This window comes from Miniopterus natalensis, chromosome 14 (assembly GCF_054644295.1).
Source record: "Miniopterus natalensis isolate mMinNat1 chromosome 14, mMinNat1.hap1, whole genome shotgun sequence".
In the NCBI taxonomy this organism is placed as follows: Eukaryota; Metazoa; Chordata; class Mammalia; order Chiroptera; family Miniopteridae; genus Miniopterus; species Miniopterus natalensis.
This window is the reverse complement of record NC_142094.1, coordinates 45,206,891-45,227,253: the sequence shown is the minus strand read 5'-3', so window position 1 is coordinate 45,227,253 and position 20,363 is coordinate 45,206,891. Positions and strand designations below refer to the sequence as shown.

Sequence of the window (20,363 nt, the reverse complement as noted above, 5' to 3'; positions counted from 1 at the left end):
GAACAGCAGCTAAACTAGTGGCGCCCAACTCAGGGCTGAGAATTAGTGATCGTGGGTCGTCTTTACCTGTCTCCGGGCAAATCAGAAAAATAAACATTTTAATAAAGCTAACCCCCCCCCCCCAAGTTAATGGCATTAGCTTTAAAGGCCTGTTCTTTATTCTTGGATTATACAGCTCTTGTACTTTTTTTCTTAATGTTAAATCCTCTGATGAAACTGATCCAGATGAGTACTTGGGCTTTCTTTTAAAAGTACCGGGCAACAGAAAAAGTTGGCAATCCCATTCTGGGCCCCCGAAGTCCGTGGGAAAATCCCCAAATTCAGAATTGACCTTAAGCCCCTCTTCCCGTCCAAGGCAACGCTGGCCGCACCGACCCACGCGGTGCAGGCGACCGGAGAGGCGCCGCCAGGAGCCCGCCAGCGCGTGGAAAAAGGAACCGGATGTAGGACGACGGTGAACCCGCCCCGAGAGTGCGATCCTACCCGCCTACTGGCCGCGGCACCCAGAGCTCCAGCCAACCCTAAGAGCCTTTGGAAGCGCTCAAGACAATCAGTGCGGAGCGAGCCAATGGGAGGCCGCGTTACAGGGTCCTGGGAACCGAAGTCGCGATTCCCGGCACCGGGTAGGGGCTCTCGGCGGCACCTCCGTGCCCGGGGCTGCACCCGACTGAAGGGCCCCCGCGGCGGAGCTGGGCCTAGGGGGTGGGGCGGGCCGACGGCGGCCTCGGTGGCGGCGGAAGGCCCTTTGTGAAGTCAGCCATTGTCAGCTGCCTGCATCGCCATGGGGGCGAGGCGGGGCGGGTGGGGGAGGGGAGGGGGCTCTCTGCAAACGTGGCCCACCCAGGACCCACTTACGGACTCGGACATGCGGCAGTGCGCCGTAGGTGATTGACAGGTGCCCTCACATGTAAGAATAAGCACGAGAAACCAGACTGTATTGGGGCCGGCGGGCCAACGGCCCCTTAATAATGATGGAGCAGGGTGTGGGTGTGTTCTCCAGGTACTTGAGCCAGCGTTTGGCGGCTCCCCTAACTTCAGGACCTTAGCTGAACCGTCGGCAGAGTGAAGCGAAGCCCCCTGACCTTGCCTCCTCTCAGGGTGACGTGAGGATCGACATCAGTGAGAGGACGGCCCGCTGTTTCTGAGGCTGCGCGCTGAGCCCCACGCGCCGCGCCGCGGGGCGGGGCCTCGGCGTTACTCACGCACCTGCGACGCCCGCCGTGCGCCCAGCGCCGGGTCTGGTGAGAGGGATTTGAAGCGGGGAGAGACTGGGTGTTGGAGACCCGGGAGGCGGCCACCTACTCACCTGGCTTGGAGGGGATGTGGGTCTGATCTCCATGCGTGACGGTGGGAATGAGAGAGGGAGCGGAATTCTGATGACGCAAAGGGTGAGGAATGGAAAGTGCTCAGTTCAGAACCTCAGAGAAACTTGAAAGGGCATCTCTCGGAACGACAATGGGGTATCCAAGTGGAAATGTCCTATGGGCAGTTAGAAATCTAGACAAAAGCCTAGATCTCACTAGAGAGGACGATTTAGAGGTTTTCAGCACAGACCGATAGAAATCTTAGAGTCTTTTGAGCATCTTGAGCAGGACAGGTGTTTACATTTCTGCTGGAGGGCCTTAAGGAAAGCCCACCGCTGGGCCATGATGTCACCTCAGAAGGTGATCCAGAGAGAAATGAGAGCACTTGGTACAATAAAAGCATGTTATTATTTGTATTAGTGAAGGAACGAGTCAGACATCTCTTCATTGTTGGCTCCTGCCCCCATCAGAGCCCGTAGTCACAGGCCTCCCTGCTGTCCTGCAAGTAGAGATTTAGGAAACCTCGATAGGCCTTCACATCAATCCAGAGGGCTGATACTGCAGGGTCCTCCCTCATGGCTGCCATCCAGAGCTTAATTTTTGGAGTGTGGTCTACACACCTGTGGGAGATGGAAGGCATGAAGGTGTGAGCTAGACTAACGAAGGCATTGCAAAGTCTATATGTCATTGTCACTCTGCAGTTTCACTTTGTTCTCCTTTAACCTTTTAAAGTAGTTCTATAAAAGTATTTCTTTAAAATGAACATAATCGTAGAATAAGGCATGCCTCTTTGTTGAGCTTCTCAGATACTACATTTTTTTACAAACTGAAGGTTTGTGGCAACCCTGCATTGAGCAAGTCTATTGGTACGGTTTTTCCAAGAGCATTTGTTGCACTTCGTGTCTCCATGCCACACTTTGGTAATTCTCAGAATTCAGACTTTTGCCTTTTTTTTTTTTAACCCTCACCCAAGGATATTTTTTCCATTGCTTTTCAGAGAGAGTGGAAGGGAGAGAGCAAAACATCGATATGAGAGAGAGACATCGATTGGTTGCCTCCTGAACAGGCTCTGACCTGGGGCCAGGGATTGAGCCTGTAACTAAGGTATGTGCCCTTGGCCAGAATCTTAAACCGTGGGCAGACACTCTAACCACTAAGCCAAACGGGCTAGGGCCATTATTTTTATATTTGTTGTGGAGATCTGTGATCACTGATCATTGCTATTACTAGGGTAAGACTCTCCACCAGCAAAAAGATTACTGAAGGCTCAAATGATGGTTAGCGTTTCTTGGGATTTTTTTGCAGTAAAGCACTTTTTAATTAAGGTGCTTACATTTTTTTAGACATAATGCTATTGAACACTTAACAGACTACAGGCTAGTGCAAACATAATTTTTATATGCACTGAGAAACCAAAAGATTTATGTGACTCACTTTATTGCAACATTTGTTTTAGTGCAGTGGTCTGAAAACCAACCTGCAATATCTCCGAGGTATAGCTGTAGTTGTTTTGGAAGATATTGTAAAAGTCTTTGCTTTATGGAACAGGAATCTTAAAGTGAAGTGACAAGTGACTTGCTCAGTTAACATAAGAACTGTTCCAAACTGAGAGACTGATAACTTTAAAATGAGAACATGAAAGGCAACCCATCTATGGCCAGATTGTAACTGAAAGGTGAGGGGATTAAGCAGTACAAATTGCCAGTTTTTAAAACAGTCACAGAGATATAAAGTACAGCATAAGGAATAGAGTCAATAATGTAATTATGTATCATGTCAGATGGATACTAGACTTATCGGGATGATCACTTTATAAATTATATAAATGTACAATCACTATGTTGTACACCTGAAACTAATAATATTGTATGTCAACTGTAATTGACAATTTTTTTAAAAAAAGAATGAGATCAAACTGGTGGTTGCCGGGGGGAAGTATGGGGGAGTGATAAAGGTGAAAGGGAATATAGTCAATAATACTGTGATAAGTTTGCTTGGTACAGATGATTACTAGACTTACTGTGTTAATCACATTGTAAGGTATAGTAATGTCAAATCATGCTGTATACCTGAAACTAATATAATAGTGTATACCAACTATACTTAAAATTTTTAAATGTTTTAATAAATAAAAATTTCTAAGAAAAACTTTTTTAAAAGAATAGCTCTAAGCTCTAAGGGAGAGTAAGCCCAACTGGCTACCAACCTTCAAAATATGGAGCTTGGAACCTAGTATGGGAATCTTACTGGTAAATGAGAGGTAGCATTGGTCATACAATCCTGCATGACAGCCCTATAAAAATGTACATATGGATTTGAAAAAATGTTCAACTATAGTTGGCATTCAATATTATATTATTTTCAGATGTACAGCATAGTTGTTAGACATTTATATAAGATACAAAGTGATCCCTCAATAAGTCTAGTACCCATCTGACGCCATAGGTAGTTATTACATTACTGACTTTATTCCCTATGCTGTACTTTACATCCCTATGACTATTTTGTAACTGCCAATTGTACTTCCTAATCCCTTCACCTTTTTCATCCAGCCCCTCCCCCAAACTATCCTTATGGATTTTTACCCAGGAGGGAAGGAGTAAATTACTTTTAAAACGTTTTGCTGTATGTCACAGAACTCCTGCCTCCTCCCCGAGATGGGCAGCAGTGGTGACTATAGGTATATGACATGCCCAAGTCTTTCCTCCTGTCTGCTTTTTCCCATTCATAACAGTTACATAAAATATTCTAATTTTTGTTCAGAAAAAAAGGTCAACATATACTATTCCAATTATCATTACCCTAAATTATGCACAAAATATTCAAATGTCTTACTCATTTAACTCCAGTGCTTCCAGCCGTTGAAACCAGGGCCAGATGAGGTAATCAATCATAGAAAGGGAATTGCCACCGAAGAAGGTTGTCTTCTTATTGGTCAAAACCTGAACATTAAACAGCATAAGAGTACTTATTTGTGCATCTAGAAAGACTCATCATCAGAGATGATGGAGGTGAGTTAAGTAGAGTGGTGAGGGCAACAGCTTTTGCCCTGACATATCCAAGTTCACTTTTTGTCTGTTTGATCAGTTTAAGCTTTAGAATCTGTTAGTTTGAGATGAAACAAAACAATCAACAAAATAAACTGGAAAGTGGAGAAAAAAATAAGCGACAGAGTGCAAGATCTTCATAATACAACAAAGGACTGGTATTCAGAATATAGAAAGAACTCCTAGGAATCAAGAAAAAGGGCAAATAACCCATTAGAAAATTGGGCAAGACTTCACAAACAAGGATGTCCACCGTGATTCAGATAATTTCTTTTAGTACATTTGCTAACTGGTTAAAAAAAAAAAGATGTCCAAATGGCCAATAAGCATTTGAAAAGGTGCTCAACTGTATTAGTTACCAGGGAAATGCAAATTAGAACCAAAATATAATGCCACTACACATCTGTCAGAATGGCTGAAATGAACAAGACAGAGTTAGCCATGGTATGGGGCCACTGCTGATAGGATAGAAATGGGCACCCCGTTTTAACAGTGACCACTGAAGCGGAGTGCATGCCTGCTTTATAACCCAGTCATTCTACTTGGAATTGTGAACATATATTCACCCAAAGATATGTGTAAAAATGTTCACTGCAGCATTATTTGTCACGGCCCCAAAGTGGGAGTGTTTACTGTCTATAGGAGTAAAAAGAATTATGGTACAGACATACACCGGGACACTGTGCAGATAACAGGACTGAACTACACACAACACAGACGGTCTCCACAAACCTCATGCCGTGTGAAAGAAGCCAGACCCAAGAGAGTGCATGTTATGTGATTCCATTTGTATAACAAAAAGTAGCCAAAACTAACATTCTGTTTTTTTATATAGGTGCTGGCTCTATGGCTCTGTTCACTTTGTAAAAATGCTGTACTTTTATGCTTTGGGTACTTCTTTCCATATAATCCTTCAGTAAAATAATTTACTTAAAATATACTGGGGATAACTGGATTAACTATTAAATAAAATTATTTAAAACAAAGCACAAACAGTATGTATTTGAAATTTAAGAAGGTAAATTGATATTCTGGTTTTGTCAAAGGGGGAAATCTCAGAATATTATTTGATTAATCAACACCAAACCAATTTACCCTTATAAACCTTCTATAGTTTTTTTCAGGGTCCATATAACAGTCCTCATTGTAAACTAATTGTTTAAATCTGCCTGAGTATTTGGAATGTCTCAAGGGCCAGAGGAAGACTTGATCGAAAGGCCCAAATCAGCAGTTCTCCCCCAAAGGAGGGAAAACACATCTGGGCTTTGCCAGTTGTCTGTCTGATTCATGGCAAACTCTTAGTGGTGGGAAATGCTTGTTACATAATACTAAGTAAAAGAACACAGAATGGTATCTATGCTCTGATTACAGTTATGTTAATTTTTTTAAATATATGGACAAGGACTGGAAACAGCATGGAAAAAAAGGTGACAGGTTATAGAAATGCTAGTGAATTTCCTTTTTATTTTACACCAATGCAACAAAAAATTTTGAAAGCAAGCCCATGACAAAATATTTTTAGGTGTTTTGGTTTATATCTTAAACCCACAGCTTATGTCAGATTGTTATAACGGATTGTTATAAACTAAAATTTCTTAGTCAGTGTTATTACTAATTGCTATAAAGTGATTTGGGAAATGGGAATATGAAGAAAAAAGTGTAGAAAAAAGGGTAGATGTAGTGTATCATTTACTCTGATAAAAGCCAAGAGGCACGATTGGTTACCTCCTCAAACTTGCTGAATTCTTTACGAAATTCTTCTTTCAGGCCAGAGCGGTCTTCTTCAGTTTTACTTCTAATAAAGCTTCCCACCAAAGATGGTATCTAGACAGAGAATAATTTCTTAGTTTATCAGCAGGAGACTAAGCATACCAGCCTCACATAAAAGCCAGATAGAACCCTTATTGTCCCAGTGTCAGAGTGTTCTAGAAGCTTCAAGGGTGCACCCATTCCTGTGTTCACAGAGGTCATATAGTGATCTTATAAACAGTTTTGTCACCTAAGATGCTGTTTTAAAAAGGATTTTATAAGTTGCAAATAACAGAACCCACTTTGGCAAGTTTGAGCCAAAAATACCTTTAACAGACCCTGAATGTCTCGTTGAATTGTTGGAGGCTGAACAGATAGGCTCAGAACTAAGCTGGGGCATTCAAAAATCATGCGCAAACTGGCCTGACAAAAAGCACCCACTGTGATCAATGAACTGAAACTAGAGGATACGGTTTGTGCCACCGCCGAAAATGACTCAGTTAACTAATGCCACTAGCACCAAAGCCATTTCTACTCTGGAATTTAATCTTGCAACCACCACGGCCCCTGAAAGCCAGAAGCTCTGCCACCAGCCACTATCACCAGCAGAACCCGCACCCTACACCAAGCCTATTTCCTCACACTGATCATTTCTGAACTATACCATGTGTGTATGACAGAAAGAGCCTCAGTCCCAGGCCTCGGCCCCAGCTGCAAAGGGAGCTGGGAAAGAGAATTTTTCTGATTTCTACCTTGGGGAGGACATGAGAAGACTGTTCAAAGGGGACCGACCACCTAAAGACCTGACAGGTGTGTAGTGTCACAGCTTTAAGGCTTGCGGTAGAGGTGTTTGTGTGTTTTAATACTTTGGTATCACCTCATTGCAAGGCAGAAGTCTACTCATCCAGTTTAAGTAGACAGGCACTCGTGAAAATAAAGTGACATCGATGGGATGGGAGAATCCCCTGAAATCCCATCAGTGTCAGTACCGCTTGCCCTCCCTGCAGCTGAAGGTTGGCAGGCAGCCCTTCCATCCACATTTCCTGCCCGGTTTTTCATCTTGCGTCTCCTCAAATGTCTGTTCCATCTTATTTCCCACATACAGTTCCCTTTGCAGTATTTTTTATGTGGCTTTAGTGTGTCAAGTCTCCAATTTTTTTTTACATATATATATATGTCTCTGTCTCTCTCTCTCTCTATATATATATATATCAAATGAAGCCTCCCCACTTTTACTGTCTTAGTGTGTCTCACTTTCCAGTTTCTAGGAGAGAAGATGTTTGGGCTGGGGGTGCAGGTGGGCGTATTTCTGGTTTGCTGGGCTGTGGCCAGGAGGGTGGGGTCATATGGTACCTAAGACCACCTCTTTCCTGAATGTGAACAGGAAAGCAATAGTATTTCCAGCTTTTAGCTCATTTACTTTCTAAACAGTACAATGATTCTCTTATTACCTTTTTTCTAAAGTCTCCACCATCTTTCTTGTAAATGGCCTATTCCCTGTCCGTCATCTTTGACAGCAGCCATCCCACCTATTCTTCCCCCCTCATCCTGCTAAGCCAGACAGTTTCCTCTTCCTTCCCCATTGGCTTCCCTTTGCACTGTCTCCTTAAACAATAAGTCTTCCCTATAAGTCCCATCTTCACAGTATTTCTTTAACCATTTATTTCTCTAAAGACGAGATATTTCTGTGTATGTTGATACGTGCTGACAAGGTAACAGGGTTATAGAGCTATAACCTGACGTTGCTATTCTGATTGCCTGCTACTGGTCATTTCTTTGTGAATACTAACTGCTTGAAGTAATCTGCAATAACGATGCTAATTACGATACAAACAGTTCTTTTACAGGACTGCCATTTACTCAGTCAGCTGAGAGCTACTGACATCGCTGCTAGACACTGGCTAGAACAGCAAGAACTAACACTGAGATTTAACACGTCGGACTTTGCTCTTAGTGTTTTAGATTAATTGATTTTTATATAAGGAGGGAACATTTATAGTCCTTTTACAAATGACCTGAGACACAGAGGTAAAGCAATGAGTAACTAAGCAAGTTACACAACTCGGAAGAGGCAGAGCTGGTCACAAACCTAGACAGCGAGTCATCAGTGATGGGAACACTGCCCTCACCCTCAAGCAGCTCACGCCCTGGGACAATACACAGGTTTAAGGCAGGCAGTCACCGATAGGGAAATGTTAGTACTTGTGGGATCACAGAGCTGGGCACTCATGAGGTCTGGACAGGCTTCTGGAAGGCAGCAGTATCTGAGCAGATTACATGAAAGAGGATTTTGAGATAACCAGGCAAAGAGAGAAGAGGGAAGAGTCTTCCAGCACGAGTTGAGAAGGTGGCGGGTTTGGGAAAATGGAAACCATTCAGCATGGCTGGAGTATAGTGTGTCAGGAGAAAGGTGAAGAGCGATAGCTTTGGAGAGGTAAACAGGGACAGATCAAGGAAGGGCTTGTAGGACACATCGGGGCAGGCAAGTATAATCCTGTCTTTTTTTTCTTTCCCAAATTACTGAACCATAAATGATCCCTGATGTAGCTTCAAAAACAAAGATTTTTCAAATAGGAGCTGAAATTTCTTCTACACACACCTTAGAAAACAGCTCAAAGACCATCTTTTGGCATGCCTTCTCATAGGGATCATCTGGCAACAGCTTCTTCCCTGGATATGCTTCATCCAGGTACTCACAAGTGATGGCAGATTCGCAGATCAGTTGACCTTGACTATTTTCCAGAACTGGCACCAGACCAGCGGGATTCTTCTTAAAGAACCACTCAGGCTTATTCTTCAGGTTGATGTTGATGATTTCATGCCTGAAAGACACACGGAAGACAATGAAGAGAATGAAACATTTGTTGTACTTCTGAATGAGTCCTCACTGGTCTTACCATCCACTTAGCTGATCAGACCCCAGGTTTATGATTCCTACCCACCTCCCTGGCCCCTCTTCAAGTCAAATAGATCAGCAAGACCCGTCAGCTAGAGTTTATTCATTTCTCTGCTTTATTACTGCTACCTCATCCAAAACATCATCTGCCACCTGAACCTCTACAACAGTTCCCCACCAGCCTCTAAGCTCCCACTGCGGCCTCCCTACCGTCCCTTCTGCATACATGGCCAGGTGGAGCTTTGACAAAAGTAAATTAGATCTGGCCACTCTCCTGCTTGCAACCCTTCAGTTGCTCCTCTTTGCAAAGAGGATGACTCTAAATCACTTTCTATGACATGCAGGGCACATTTGATCTGGTCCCTGCTTACCTGTCACATCTGTTTCCTACGACTTTCCCTCTGGTCATTACGATCTAGCCACACTGGCCTTTTTTATATGCCTTGAATTTGCCAAACAGGTACCCACCTTAGAGCACTTGCACTTACAGGTCCTCTGGCTCCTCTGCCTGTCTTCCCGGGTCAAACACCACATGCGCAGAGAGGCCCTCCCTGACCACCCATTCTGAAGTTTCTGAGAGCCTCCATTACGTGATCCTCTTGTTTTACTTTTTTCATTGAACTGATATATATCTGAATTTACTTTGATCATTTATTTACCCATTTATTATATCAACTCCCTAGACTATAAGATCTATGCAAGCACAGATCTTCCGTGACTTGTTCATATTAATAAGCACATACGCCAGCACCTTTCGTTTCCTATTTCCCCATCCACCACAATAGCTAGAACAGCATTTAGTTTGAGGATATGAATATGTAATCACCCATGGGAACAAAGGAGTAGCCAGATGAAACACTGTGTGTGTGTGTGTGTGTGTGTGTGTGAGTGAAAGGTTCACATACTGAGAATACTGGGCACACAGACATAGGCCACTGCAAGAAAAAGAAGGTCAATACTTCTGAAAGTGTATGTTATAAAAACAAAAGGTAGATCCTGGGCTTATGTGACAAAGAAGGTTCTAAGAACACACAGATTTGGTGGTAACCTGGCATTGTGAGTCAACAAGACACAAGTTGGAACATGCACCTTTTAAAGAAAACCATGCTTCGTTAGGTATATACCAGGTGGTGAAAATCTAGCACTTCTCTGATGAAAGTCTCCTGGGACTCAAAACTGATCCATGAATGCAGCAGGCCTCTGTTGTTTGTACTACCTGGCAGCTGTCACCATTCTTTACCCCCCATACACACACTATTATGGTAAAATCATTTCAATTCTCCTTTGGAGAACTCCCGGGGAGGAAGGTAGAGTTGCCTTCAACCTAGAGTTGCAGAGGGGCCCGTAACCCAGGGCTTGGTGCCCCAAAGTCAGCGGCATCAAGCTTTGTCATTTTCCTCAGCCCAATTTGAATTGGAGTTCTCTCGCAATAAATGAATTCTGACTAATACAGCAAATATAGTATTTAGATAAAATACAGTGTTTTGGACAAATGTTACTAAATGTTGAGCGTTTTGCTATGTGTTCAGAATTAAATTTCATCCAAATAAGATGCCAGCCGTAGTGAAGTGAGGGCTAATTCATAAATTTGGGTGGTTTTTTAAAAATATTTCCTTTAGGGAAAGGCATTGCCTGCCCAATTCTCCCCCTAGAAGACTAAAATTCATTAATAAACCCTAAACACAGAGATGGAAAATTTCTTAAGAATGGGGGCTACATTTTAAACTTCCACATCACAGATGCCTAATGGATCATTTCCAAGGATCATTGGAAAGGGGGCAGTTCTATTGGAGACTTCGTTCCAGAGATAAGCCGAGTGACAGTGCATAATTCCTGGGGCTAACCAGGTTCGAAACCACACGCCAGTTTCAATGAGGCTTCACAAAAGGCTGCGCTTTTAGGCAGAGACACTTGGGCTAAGTCAACAACCCAACCCCTAGGACTGTGGACAGCAGAGCGAACTGAGCGCACGGCCGGGGAGTCAAGGCCTGAACTCTGCACGGGGGTAAATAACCGGCTGTTGAGCAGGGAACCGCACACTCAGAATAACAGCCGCCAAAGTCACATGCACCGGCCATGCATGGAGAAGTCTGGTGAAAGCGGAAGGGCAACTGAGCAGGAATCGGGGCCCCATCGGAGCTAAGAGGGCGGCTGCGGCCACTCCCTCCCCCGGAGCCCAACTCTCGTCCGAAACACGGTTCCTCCAAGCGGGCGTCCTGGCTGCTGGCGCCTGCGCGCCTCCTGCCTCCGCAGGGAGGGCCCAGAACTCGCGACGCCAGGGCAGAGCATGTTGATTCAGCTTGCCTAAAGGGAGCTCCAGGGGCCTCCCCGAGATCCCCCCCCCCCCCCGCAGCTCCCGGCGGCGGGAGGAGCCGCCCCGCGGGCTCTCACCGGATCCCCTTGGCCTTGAGCACGAGGAGCGTCCTCTGCGCGAACGGGCAGAACCGCATGCTGTAGACGCGGATCAGGCCCTCCGGGACCCGCCCCGGGGGCGCGCTGCCTGCGGGCGAGAGGCGGGGGCCGTCACCGCCCCGACAGCAGCGCGGGCCCCAGCCCCCCGCAGCCCCCGCAGCCCCCGCAGCCCCCGCAGCCCCCGCAGCCCCCGCAGCCCCCGCAGCCCCCGTCCCGGCCGCCGAGGGGCCCGCGCGCTGTCGCCCCGACCCCGACCCCGTCCCCTGCAGGAGGGGCCCCCGGGAGACGCTGGGCCCCGTGTCAGCCGCCCCGGAACCCGCGGCCGGGGTCGCCGGGATCACCCCGCGTCTCGCGCGCGGCGCGGGCCTCACCCTTCTCCAGGCTCCTGGCTGAGTCCCCGGACATGGCGGCGCACGCTGGACGTCGCGGCCGCTCGCCGCCTCCTTTTATCCCTTCCTCTCGCCCGGGCCAGCTGCGGGGGGGCTGCCGGCTCCGCCCGCGCAGCCCGGCGCCGAGAGCAAACCAACCGAAGCTCCGGGAGCGGGGGAAAGGGAGGGCGGCTCCCCTTCCCACCCACCGCCGCGCGGGGCTCCCCTTCCCACCCTCCGCAGGAGGCGTCGCGCCGCCGCCCACACTCCCACCCGCTGCGCCCCGACCCGAGGCCGGCCTGCCCGGGTTCGTGGGGATCGTGCTTAAGACCCTGCAGCTGGCGGTTGTGCCTAACTGCGCGGCGACGGCCCCTGGACGGGCGCACGGCGAGACACACACGCGCGCACCCGCACACACGCCCTAAGCGTCGCTGCCTGGCCCTGAACGACGGTGCCCGCACCTCACCTCTACCCTCGTGCTCCCTGCCCTGGCGGCCTGTCCTCACGCGCAGGGACCTGGTCATAGCTCCCCCTCTGCTCCACGGCCTCCCCAGCTTCAGGGCCTGCACCCTGGGGCTCCCCCTCTGCTCCACGGCCTCCCCTGCTTCAGGGCCTGCACCCTGGGGCCCCCCCTCTGCTCCACGGCCTCCCCAGCTTCAGGGCCTGCACCCTGGGGCCCCCCCTCTGCTCCACGGCCTCCCCAGCTTCAGGGCCTGCACCCTGGGCCCCCCCTCTGCTCCACGGCCTTCCCAGCTTCAGGGCCTGCACCCTGGGCCCCCCCCTCTGCTCCACGGCCTTCCCAGCTTCAGGGCCTGCATCCTGGGCACCCCCTCTGCTCCACAGCTTCCCCAGCTTCAGGGCCTGCAGCCTGGGCCCAGCGCTCGCTCCCGGACCCAGAACACACTCTCTAAAGGTCCCTGTCCACTGCGCAGGGACAGGTCGCCCAGCCACCCCGACAGCCCTTCCCTTTCCCTGGCAGCACTAGCTTCGCATGGCTACTGGAACGGCCACTGCCCCTCCTGTACTCTTAGGACACATCCTTTTCGTTAGAACCCCAAAGAAGCAAACCCAAATCTGAACATTACTAATCTCAGATGGTTTTGTGTCCAAAAATCTATTATAAAACTTCTGGATGCTGAAGCTCTAGTAGGGCTCAGAGTCATATGGGTGGGCTGAGTAAACGCAGCCCCATTGGTCTGTGAAAAATCTCTGACCAGAGCATCTGCTCAAACAGCCCTTCCCAGCGCAGGGAGTAGGAAAACGGGATTCCAGGGCACATAGGGCAGATACAGGAAAAGGGAGTCAGTGTTTTGCTCATCTGCCTAGATCTGAGAGCTGGTGATTCCTGTGCCATTTATTTGCAAGGTGGGAAGGGGGGAGGGGTGTCTGTTTTTGTTTTGAGTAGATCTATTAGGGGAGAAACAGCCAGTAGGTGATAAGCCACCTATCTCAGAACCTTCCTGCCTGGTTTCGCTCCTTACTCCAGCCCTGTGTTTATTAGTTTGCTAGGGCCAGGGCAACAAAGTGCTGCAAACTGAGTGGCTTAAACAGGGGAAGCCCATCACGGTGTAGGCAGGGTGGGTTCCATCTGAGGGCTGTGAGAGGAGCTCTGTTCCATGTCCCTCCCCTAGCTTCTGGTGGTTTGCTGGCAATCTTTGACATCCTCCTTCTGTGCATGTCTGGATCCAAATTTCCCCTCTTTATAAGGGCACCAGTAATACTGGATTAAAGGTCCATCCTACTCCAGTACGACCTCGTCTTGATTGAACTAATTACAACGGCAATGAACCTATTTCCAAATGAGGTCACGTTCTGAGGTCCTGGGGATTAGAGCTTCAACATATGAATTTTTTATGGAAACCATATGAATTATAACTCCTAATTAACTCTGTGACTGCGGGCAAGTTCTCTCTGTATTTCAGTTCCCTCACCTGTAAAATAAGGTGGCAAAACCCTAATAGCCCCCTTAGAGAAGTTTAAGAATGATTAAATTAATAAATATATAGAAAACACTTAGAGCAGTTCTTGGCACATAATAAGTGTTAAATAAATGTTGTTATTGCCGATACTCAGTGAAAACAAGTTTACCACATCTTTGCTAAAGCATGGATCTTGCTTAACTCTTTTTTCAGAAAAGCAACTTTTTAGAAGATCTTTTTGCACATCAGTGTATCATGCAAATTAACCCTGTAAATTTAAACTTGGCCGGGCAACACCTCTGATCGGTCAAACTAAAAATTTCAGGACAAAGTAGTATTTGAGAACTTTTACTTGGAATGGCCTATCCTCTAATTAGTATGAATAGTGTGATGTTATGTTGTAATGATTTGAAAGGTCCAATTCATCAATAAAGTAAAAAGTTAATTCCTCAAAGAAATAAATCGAAAAGAAAATATACATCCCAGGAAACAACTGTACTGTTAGCACTGCTCTGCATTACTGTGGATCATCCATCCCCAAGCCCTTGGTGGTTATGTGCATGACATGTAAACATCTGGATACACATTGCTGTTAGCCACAGGGAAAAACACAGTATTTCACATTTTTGCAGCTGTAATTGTCAATAATTAACCTGAATTGGCTAAAGTCAACTGATTCTGCTGGTTAAAGATCAGGAGTTGGAGGTCCTAGTGATAAATAGTTTTCTACCTTCTAAGCACCATCTGTCTTTCCTGATGTTATACACCCACTCGATACAACATTCTTTGACTTTTCAGGAATGTTACTTGAATAATTTTATACTTTCTGATATATAATAAATTGATATTTATAAAGTATTTTTACAGAGCAAGTTAGAAATATTGAAAGTCACATGAAGTGTTTCATTGTTATTTTAATTAATCAATTTAAGAAATTAATCTAATTATATTCAAAATTTCACTTTTAAAAATTAAAAAATTGTGAATATGAATGTTTCTTTTAAAATTAATATTCTATGACAGTCCACAGCAGGGAGAAATCGCCTTCATAAAAGCGATTCCATGGAAAGATACTGGCTGAATGACTGAGTGAAAATATTAGTAGGGCCCAGAGTTAGGTCAAATGAAAACAAACAAAAAACCAAAAAAACCACACATTATAATCCTCATGATAAGCCATACAGGAATAAAAGGTCTGTATATATACACACACACATATGCAAATATGAAAGGCGTATTGAGATAGAATGGATAGGTAAATTGTGGTGAATTCATATAATGAACTGTCTAGCAATGAAAACTAAGAAACTACAGCTACAGCTGTCAAACTAAATGCACCTCCATGTATGACTGAGTCATAAAAACAAGTCACAAAACAGCATACATGGTATGACTACATATATTAACTTTAAAAACATGCAAAATAAAAGACCATATTGGTTATGGCACATGCATATGTGGTAGAGTTGAAAAGCAAGAAGCATAAACAGAATTCAAAAAAGCTGTTACCTCCAGGGTAAAAAAGAGAAAGGGAGGGGGCACGGCGTGGGCGCGTGTGTGCTTCCCTGGTATTGATCATGTTCTGTTTCTTAAGCTGAAAGGTGGCCTCTGGACAGTGGAATTCAGGTAGGAAAGAATGATTTGAGAAGAAATGAGGTAGAGACTGTTGTCATTGGAAAACCTCCCCATAGAATCTAAGCTTTTACTATATGCTATAGTGGAAAAAACATAAAATTTAAGAAAATGATTTTAAAAAGAACAACAATAACAACGCATCTTAACTACTGTTAAATGGGATGAAGCAGATCTATACATACTGATGCAGAAACACGTTCAGGATGTATTCTTAAATGAAAATGTGATAAAACAGCTTAGAGGGGATCATTTCCCTGGTGAATGCATGCTGCCTGCCAGGTATCTGATAAGCATTCTACGTGAAAAAACCCTAATCCTCACAACAACCCTAAGAATTAAATGAGAAACCCTGTTAATGCTACCATCTCATGGATGAGAAACTGGAGGGTGGAAATTACATTCCCGAGAGGAGCCTACTTTTGAATGGTGGGGCTGGTTTTTCAACTCTGGGCTGGCATCAGAGTCTGGTCTCTAACTGCTACTCTATTTCATCGATTCTAAGCTGTACACTACTTTTGAACACCTCTAGCTGGTCTGTATCTTAAAATCACTGTAGGCTGCGTGTAGTCCTGACAAAGATGTCATTGCATGTGCTTGAATTTGTACGGTGGATGTCAATGGCTTGGAAGAAGATCCCGGAGATGATACGAGAGCATTCTTGCTGCATTATTAAATGAAGTGCTTTTGTTGCCATAGAAGACAATGCTGGGGGGGGGGGGGGATGTCAGGGAAATAAATAACTATGACTCTGATTTGAATAGTTATTCAAAAGAGCTGGATTCTAAAAGTGAAGAAACTGTAGAAATACCTTAGCTTATGTCACTTAGATTTTCTTTTTTTATACTTGCACAAGAATAATATAGGGTAAAAATCTCTTTCTAAATAAATTAGAGTTATTTTGTGATAAAAATTTAAGTTTAGACAAGTTCTCTCAGTAAGTATAAAATAAATATCCTGGGTGATGAGAAAGGACTCTGTTGTCATTTCATTGGTAGATTGTTCCCCCTTATCATTTTATCTTAGATTTGAAGAAATACAGTAGTACGTCTTGTCTCCCTCATAATCACCTCTGAAGTACTTACTGACTTTTTTAAAGGAAAAACATGCATTTAATGATCAAGTACAGAAATACAAACACACACAGATATCTGAAACATTATTTACCCTTACCATGTATGATGCATTGTGAAATTTTCTGTTTCATGTTCTTTCACAAAAAAAAAAGAAAAAAAAAAAGAGGCTGATCATGACTTAGTAAACAGATCATACTACTAATATGTTCCTATCACTGCTCTAGAACACAAACTTGTGTTACTGATACTAATTAATAATTTAAGGGAACTTGATAATCTTCCTTCTTAGAATTAGCCCACTATAGTAGTCTATGTACTCAGAGAAAAGAATTTGCCAGTTGTGACCAATTAGCCAGCCTGAGCATGATGTATGCTGTCAGTGTGCATGGAAAACACCTTCCTTCCCAGGCTCATTAGCTGAAGGAAATAACTTGCAAGTATGTAACAGGACCCCGTGTCTGTATCACACATTTCATATAAAGTCCTTTTCATACCCGTTATTTTATTTGATCCTCATAACAACCCTGCAAAGGTAGGCAGGGAAAATACTAGATTCACTTTGCGGATGGTGAAATTAAGTTTTAGAAAGCTTCGGTGACTTCCCCAGTTATCGCCTACCCAGTAAGAAGCAGAAACAGAATAAGACCAGGAACTTTTAGGTTGAGGGTTCTTTTCTCTAAACCACATAGCCCAAGAGTATAATCTGAAGTCAGATATTTTCACCACTTCATCTTCATTTTCTTGTGGACTCAAATTGTTGTCATAGTGTGGTGGGCAGTTAGACAGACATGAGCAGAGCAAGGACAATAGGCCAGTACAGGGTGGAGAGTCCCAATGCCTAGAAATGGGCAAAACTGGGAAAACAAGGACCCCCTCCCCCACGGATGACCTTTCCTCCCCTAGCATATTGCTGGTCATGTGGTTTATACCCCCTGACCTTTCATATCGATGGTCATGTGGCTGAGAACCTCCCCTGACCTTTCCACCTCTGGCATGTCTCTGGTCAGGTGGTAGACCCCCTTAAAGGGGGAACAAATAAGGGAGCTGGAGAATAGCCTTTAAGCATTAAGCCCCCAGGACAATGAGGTTCTGACCCGCATCAAATACATCTAGGCCTCAATTGTGTTTCAGCTCCAGACCCAGAAAAGCAAGAGAATAATTTGTCAGACATGGGACATAGTGCTACTCACAGATGTGGCAAGGTGTGCCTCCTCCATGCACCTCACGCCTGCTCACCTCTCTGTCTCCTGGGTACAGTGCTCAACATTCCCCCAGCATGACTGCAACCCTAGAGTTCTATGGTTGTGCCTAATCTTTCCCACCCCAGGGAAACGCTTCTCCACTTTTGCCCCAGGTCCCTGAAACAAAAGACTACCTAGTGTCTGAAGGATGTGAGGTTTGTGTTACACCTCTATCCAACCCAAAATGCCAATAGTGCTGAACCTGGCAAACCCTGCGTTAGCTCCCCTTGTTAGGACCATGAAACTGACTCCTAACAGGTCTTCTTATTTCTATTCTCCCTACTCTCCTACCCAAATGATAATCCTCCTGTAGCCAGAATAACCTTTTATAAGCAAATCTGATCACCATGCTCCTGTTTAAAACCATGCAATGTTTTCCCCTGGCTCTCAGGTTAGGATAAAGACCAAAATTTTCAACTTGACCTTTATCTGGCCCTTGGCTCCTTCTCCAGCTATATCTTCAGTATTTTATATTCATTCCCCTCTGCTCCAATCAAACTGCCCTTCCCAGTTTATCCAGTCTGTTGCCCTGCCTTAATACCTTTCCAAAAACTGTCCTCTGCCCATTCCCCTCCTCCCCTAGCAATCACTCCTCGCCCTGTGACTCAGCGAAAACAGCACATGCGCACAGAAACCGTCTCTGACTTGGCCCATCCAACTAGGCGAGGACCCCAACACAAGGTCCCATAGATCATGTTCCTTTTCTCCTTAATTCAATCTGTAATTTTATATTTGTGTAATGAAGTGAATGTCTATGCCCACCACGCACACACACCACCAGCCTCTAAGCTCCAAGAAGGAAGGAATTTTACCTGTTTTGCTCATTATTTTGTCCCAAGAAACTAGAGCAATGGAAAGGAGATGCTCAGTAAATATTTGGGAATGACAGGATGGCGAGAGGGTGGCAAGGCAGAAAGGAGGGACTTAGAGAAGGGGAGGGCTGGGGGAGCGGAGGGGAGCGGAGGGGAGCGGAGGGGAGCGGAGCAGAAGGACCTGGAGAGCCGGCTCCGAGGGGTCTGAAAGGGAAGGGAAGAAGCAGTGGCAAGCTGCTGGCCTTTGGGTCAGGTCATTTTCAGACACTGCCTATTTTAAGTAGCGGAGGGTACGTCTGAAAGTGTGATACAGCAATGAAAGTCCTGGAGCTCTAGGTTTAGAGGAGGCCTCGCTTTTTCTTCTCCTCACTTCCCTTATCTGTAAAATGGGGACGATGGGGGATTTGAAGATGAAATGAAATAACGCCCACATGGAGCTTGGAGCAACGTCCGGCTCGCCCAGCACTCAATATTAATTTCTGCTATTGACATTAATATTGCAAATATTTGCCACCGCCTGGGTGTGGCCACTCCACCCCTCCCTCCGAGGGTCCCGCCCCGCGCTTCTCTCGCCGTTCGCCCATTGGCTGATACACTGCTGCGCTTCCACCAATCCGCTCGGCTCTAGATGGAGCAGGTCGAAGGGGAAGAGCCAATGGGCGCAGCGGTTACGGTCTCCAGGATACGGTGCAAACAGTGGAGGCTTCGCCGGCGGGGTTGCCAGGGGCTTCGGAGTGACCGTTGCAAACCGGAGCCGGGGTCCCGCTTTGAGAAACACGGCCCATGGCACAAAGCCAGGAGCGAGAGGAGGGCCACCTGGGAGTCATCAACCCGGCGTCCCTGTCCGTGAGGTGCGGCGTCGCCGCCCGGCGCCTGACTTCGGTCTCGCGGAAACGCTTCCCCCGCCTCGCGTCCTTCCCCGGCGCTCCCCTTCCTCCGGCTCCTTAGACGCGCCCTCCCGGAAGTTTGCCCCCTTCCCCGCCGACCCGCTCGCCGGCCTCTCGGTCCCTCAGCCGGTGCCCGCGCCCCCGGCGGCCCGGGCCTCCCGCTCCCCCTTCCTTCCCGCACCCCTCGCGTCGCTCTCCTCCGCTCTTGGTTTCTGCCTTTTTCCCGGCTCAGCGTTGCTTCCCTTTTCTCCTGACTTTTCATAAATATGCCCCCCCATCCCAGTGACAGCCCCCATTTCATTCTAGTAGCCTTTGGTGATTTCCCCCCAAATTTAGGGCCGTCCTCCTAACGCCTAACCGCAAACATCAGATTTATTTGCATTTATAGTAAGTAGCCTTATGAAAGCATAAAGCGCCTCGCAGATAAACGGGCCGTTTCTTTCCACATTCTAGAGCAGCGATTTCCAACCTTTATCACCTCATGACACACAAACTACTAAAATTCTGCGGCACACCAAAGAAATACATTGTTTGCCCATCTGACACACACACACAAATAGGTTTAATTTTGATTCATTGACACCCGACGGCTAATGTTATGTTGGTGGTTGTCACTTTTTTTTTTTTTTTTTTTTTGACAACCTAAGGAAAAGAGGTCAGTGCCCCTGACTAAATGATCAGGCATTGCACGGTGTTTGTTTTGTTCGGTTTGGTTTTTGAATTTGTTGGGGTGACCCTGGTTAACAAACTTAGGCAGGTCTCAGGTGCACAGTCCCACAGCACAGGGTCTGTACACCCTACTGTGTGCCCACCAAGGCGCCCCTGCTTCCCTGCGGCACCCCGGCTGGGAACTGCTGTGCTGGAGTGTCACTGGCCGTGGGTCCCACACAGCGTCCCTGGCCCTGGCTCTTCTCTCCCATCTCTTGAGGTTTCTTACCAACCTGCCCTCCTCCTACCTGCTCCACCGTCTACCTTTAACCATATCCTTAATATGTAAATAAAACTGGGACCTCCCCTCGT

General features: G+C 46.2%; 2 protein-coding genes across 2 annotated transcripts in view; one reads left to right on the top strand and one right to left on the bottom strand.

Annotated features, from left to right (window-relative positions):
* Nucleotides 1-1,693: 1,693 nt before the first annotated feature.
* Nucleotides 1,694-11,857, bottom strand: GSTO1 (glutathione S-transferase omega 1). Its single transcript, XM_087823930.1, has 6 exons — nt 11,780-11,857; nt 11,388-11,496; nt 8,700-8,922; nt 6,077-6,175; nt 4,140-4,246; nt 1,694-1,924 (listed from the first exon to the last, which is right to left on the bottom strand). Exons 1-6 carry the CDS (start codon nt 11,811-11,813, stop codon nt 1,771-1,773), a joined length of 726 nt encoding a protein of 241 aa, XP_087680056.1. The 5' UTR covers nt 11,814-11,857; the 3' UTR covers nt 1,694-1,770.
* Nucleotides 11,858-19,239: 7,382 nt separating this feature from the next.
* CFAP43 (cilia and flagella associated protein 43) overlaps nt 19,240-20,363 on the top strand; it is a 68,613-nt gene continuing 67,489 nt past the window's right edge. The window contains exon 1 of the mRNA XM_016212202.2: nt 19,240-19,307. Coding sequence (XP_016067688.2) covers nt 19,240-19,307 — 68 coding nt within the window. The remainder of the gene's footprint in view (nt 19,308-20,363) is intronic.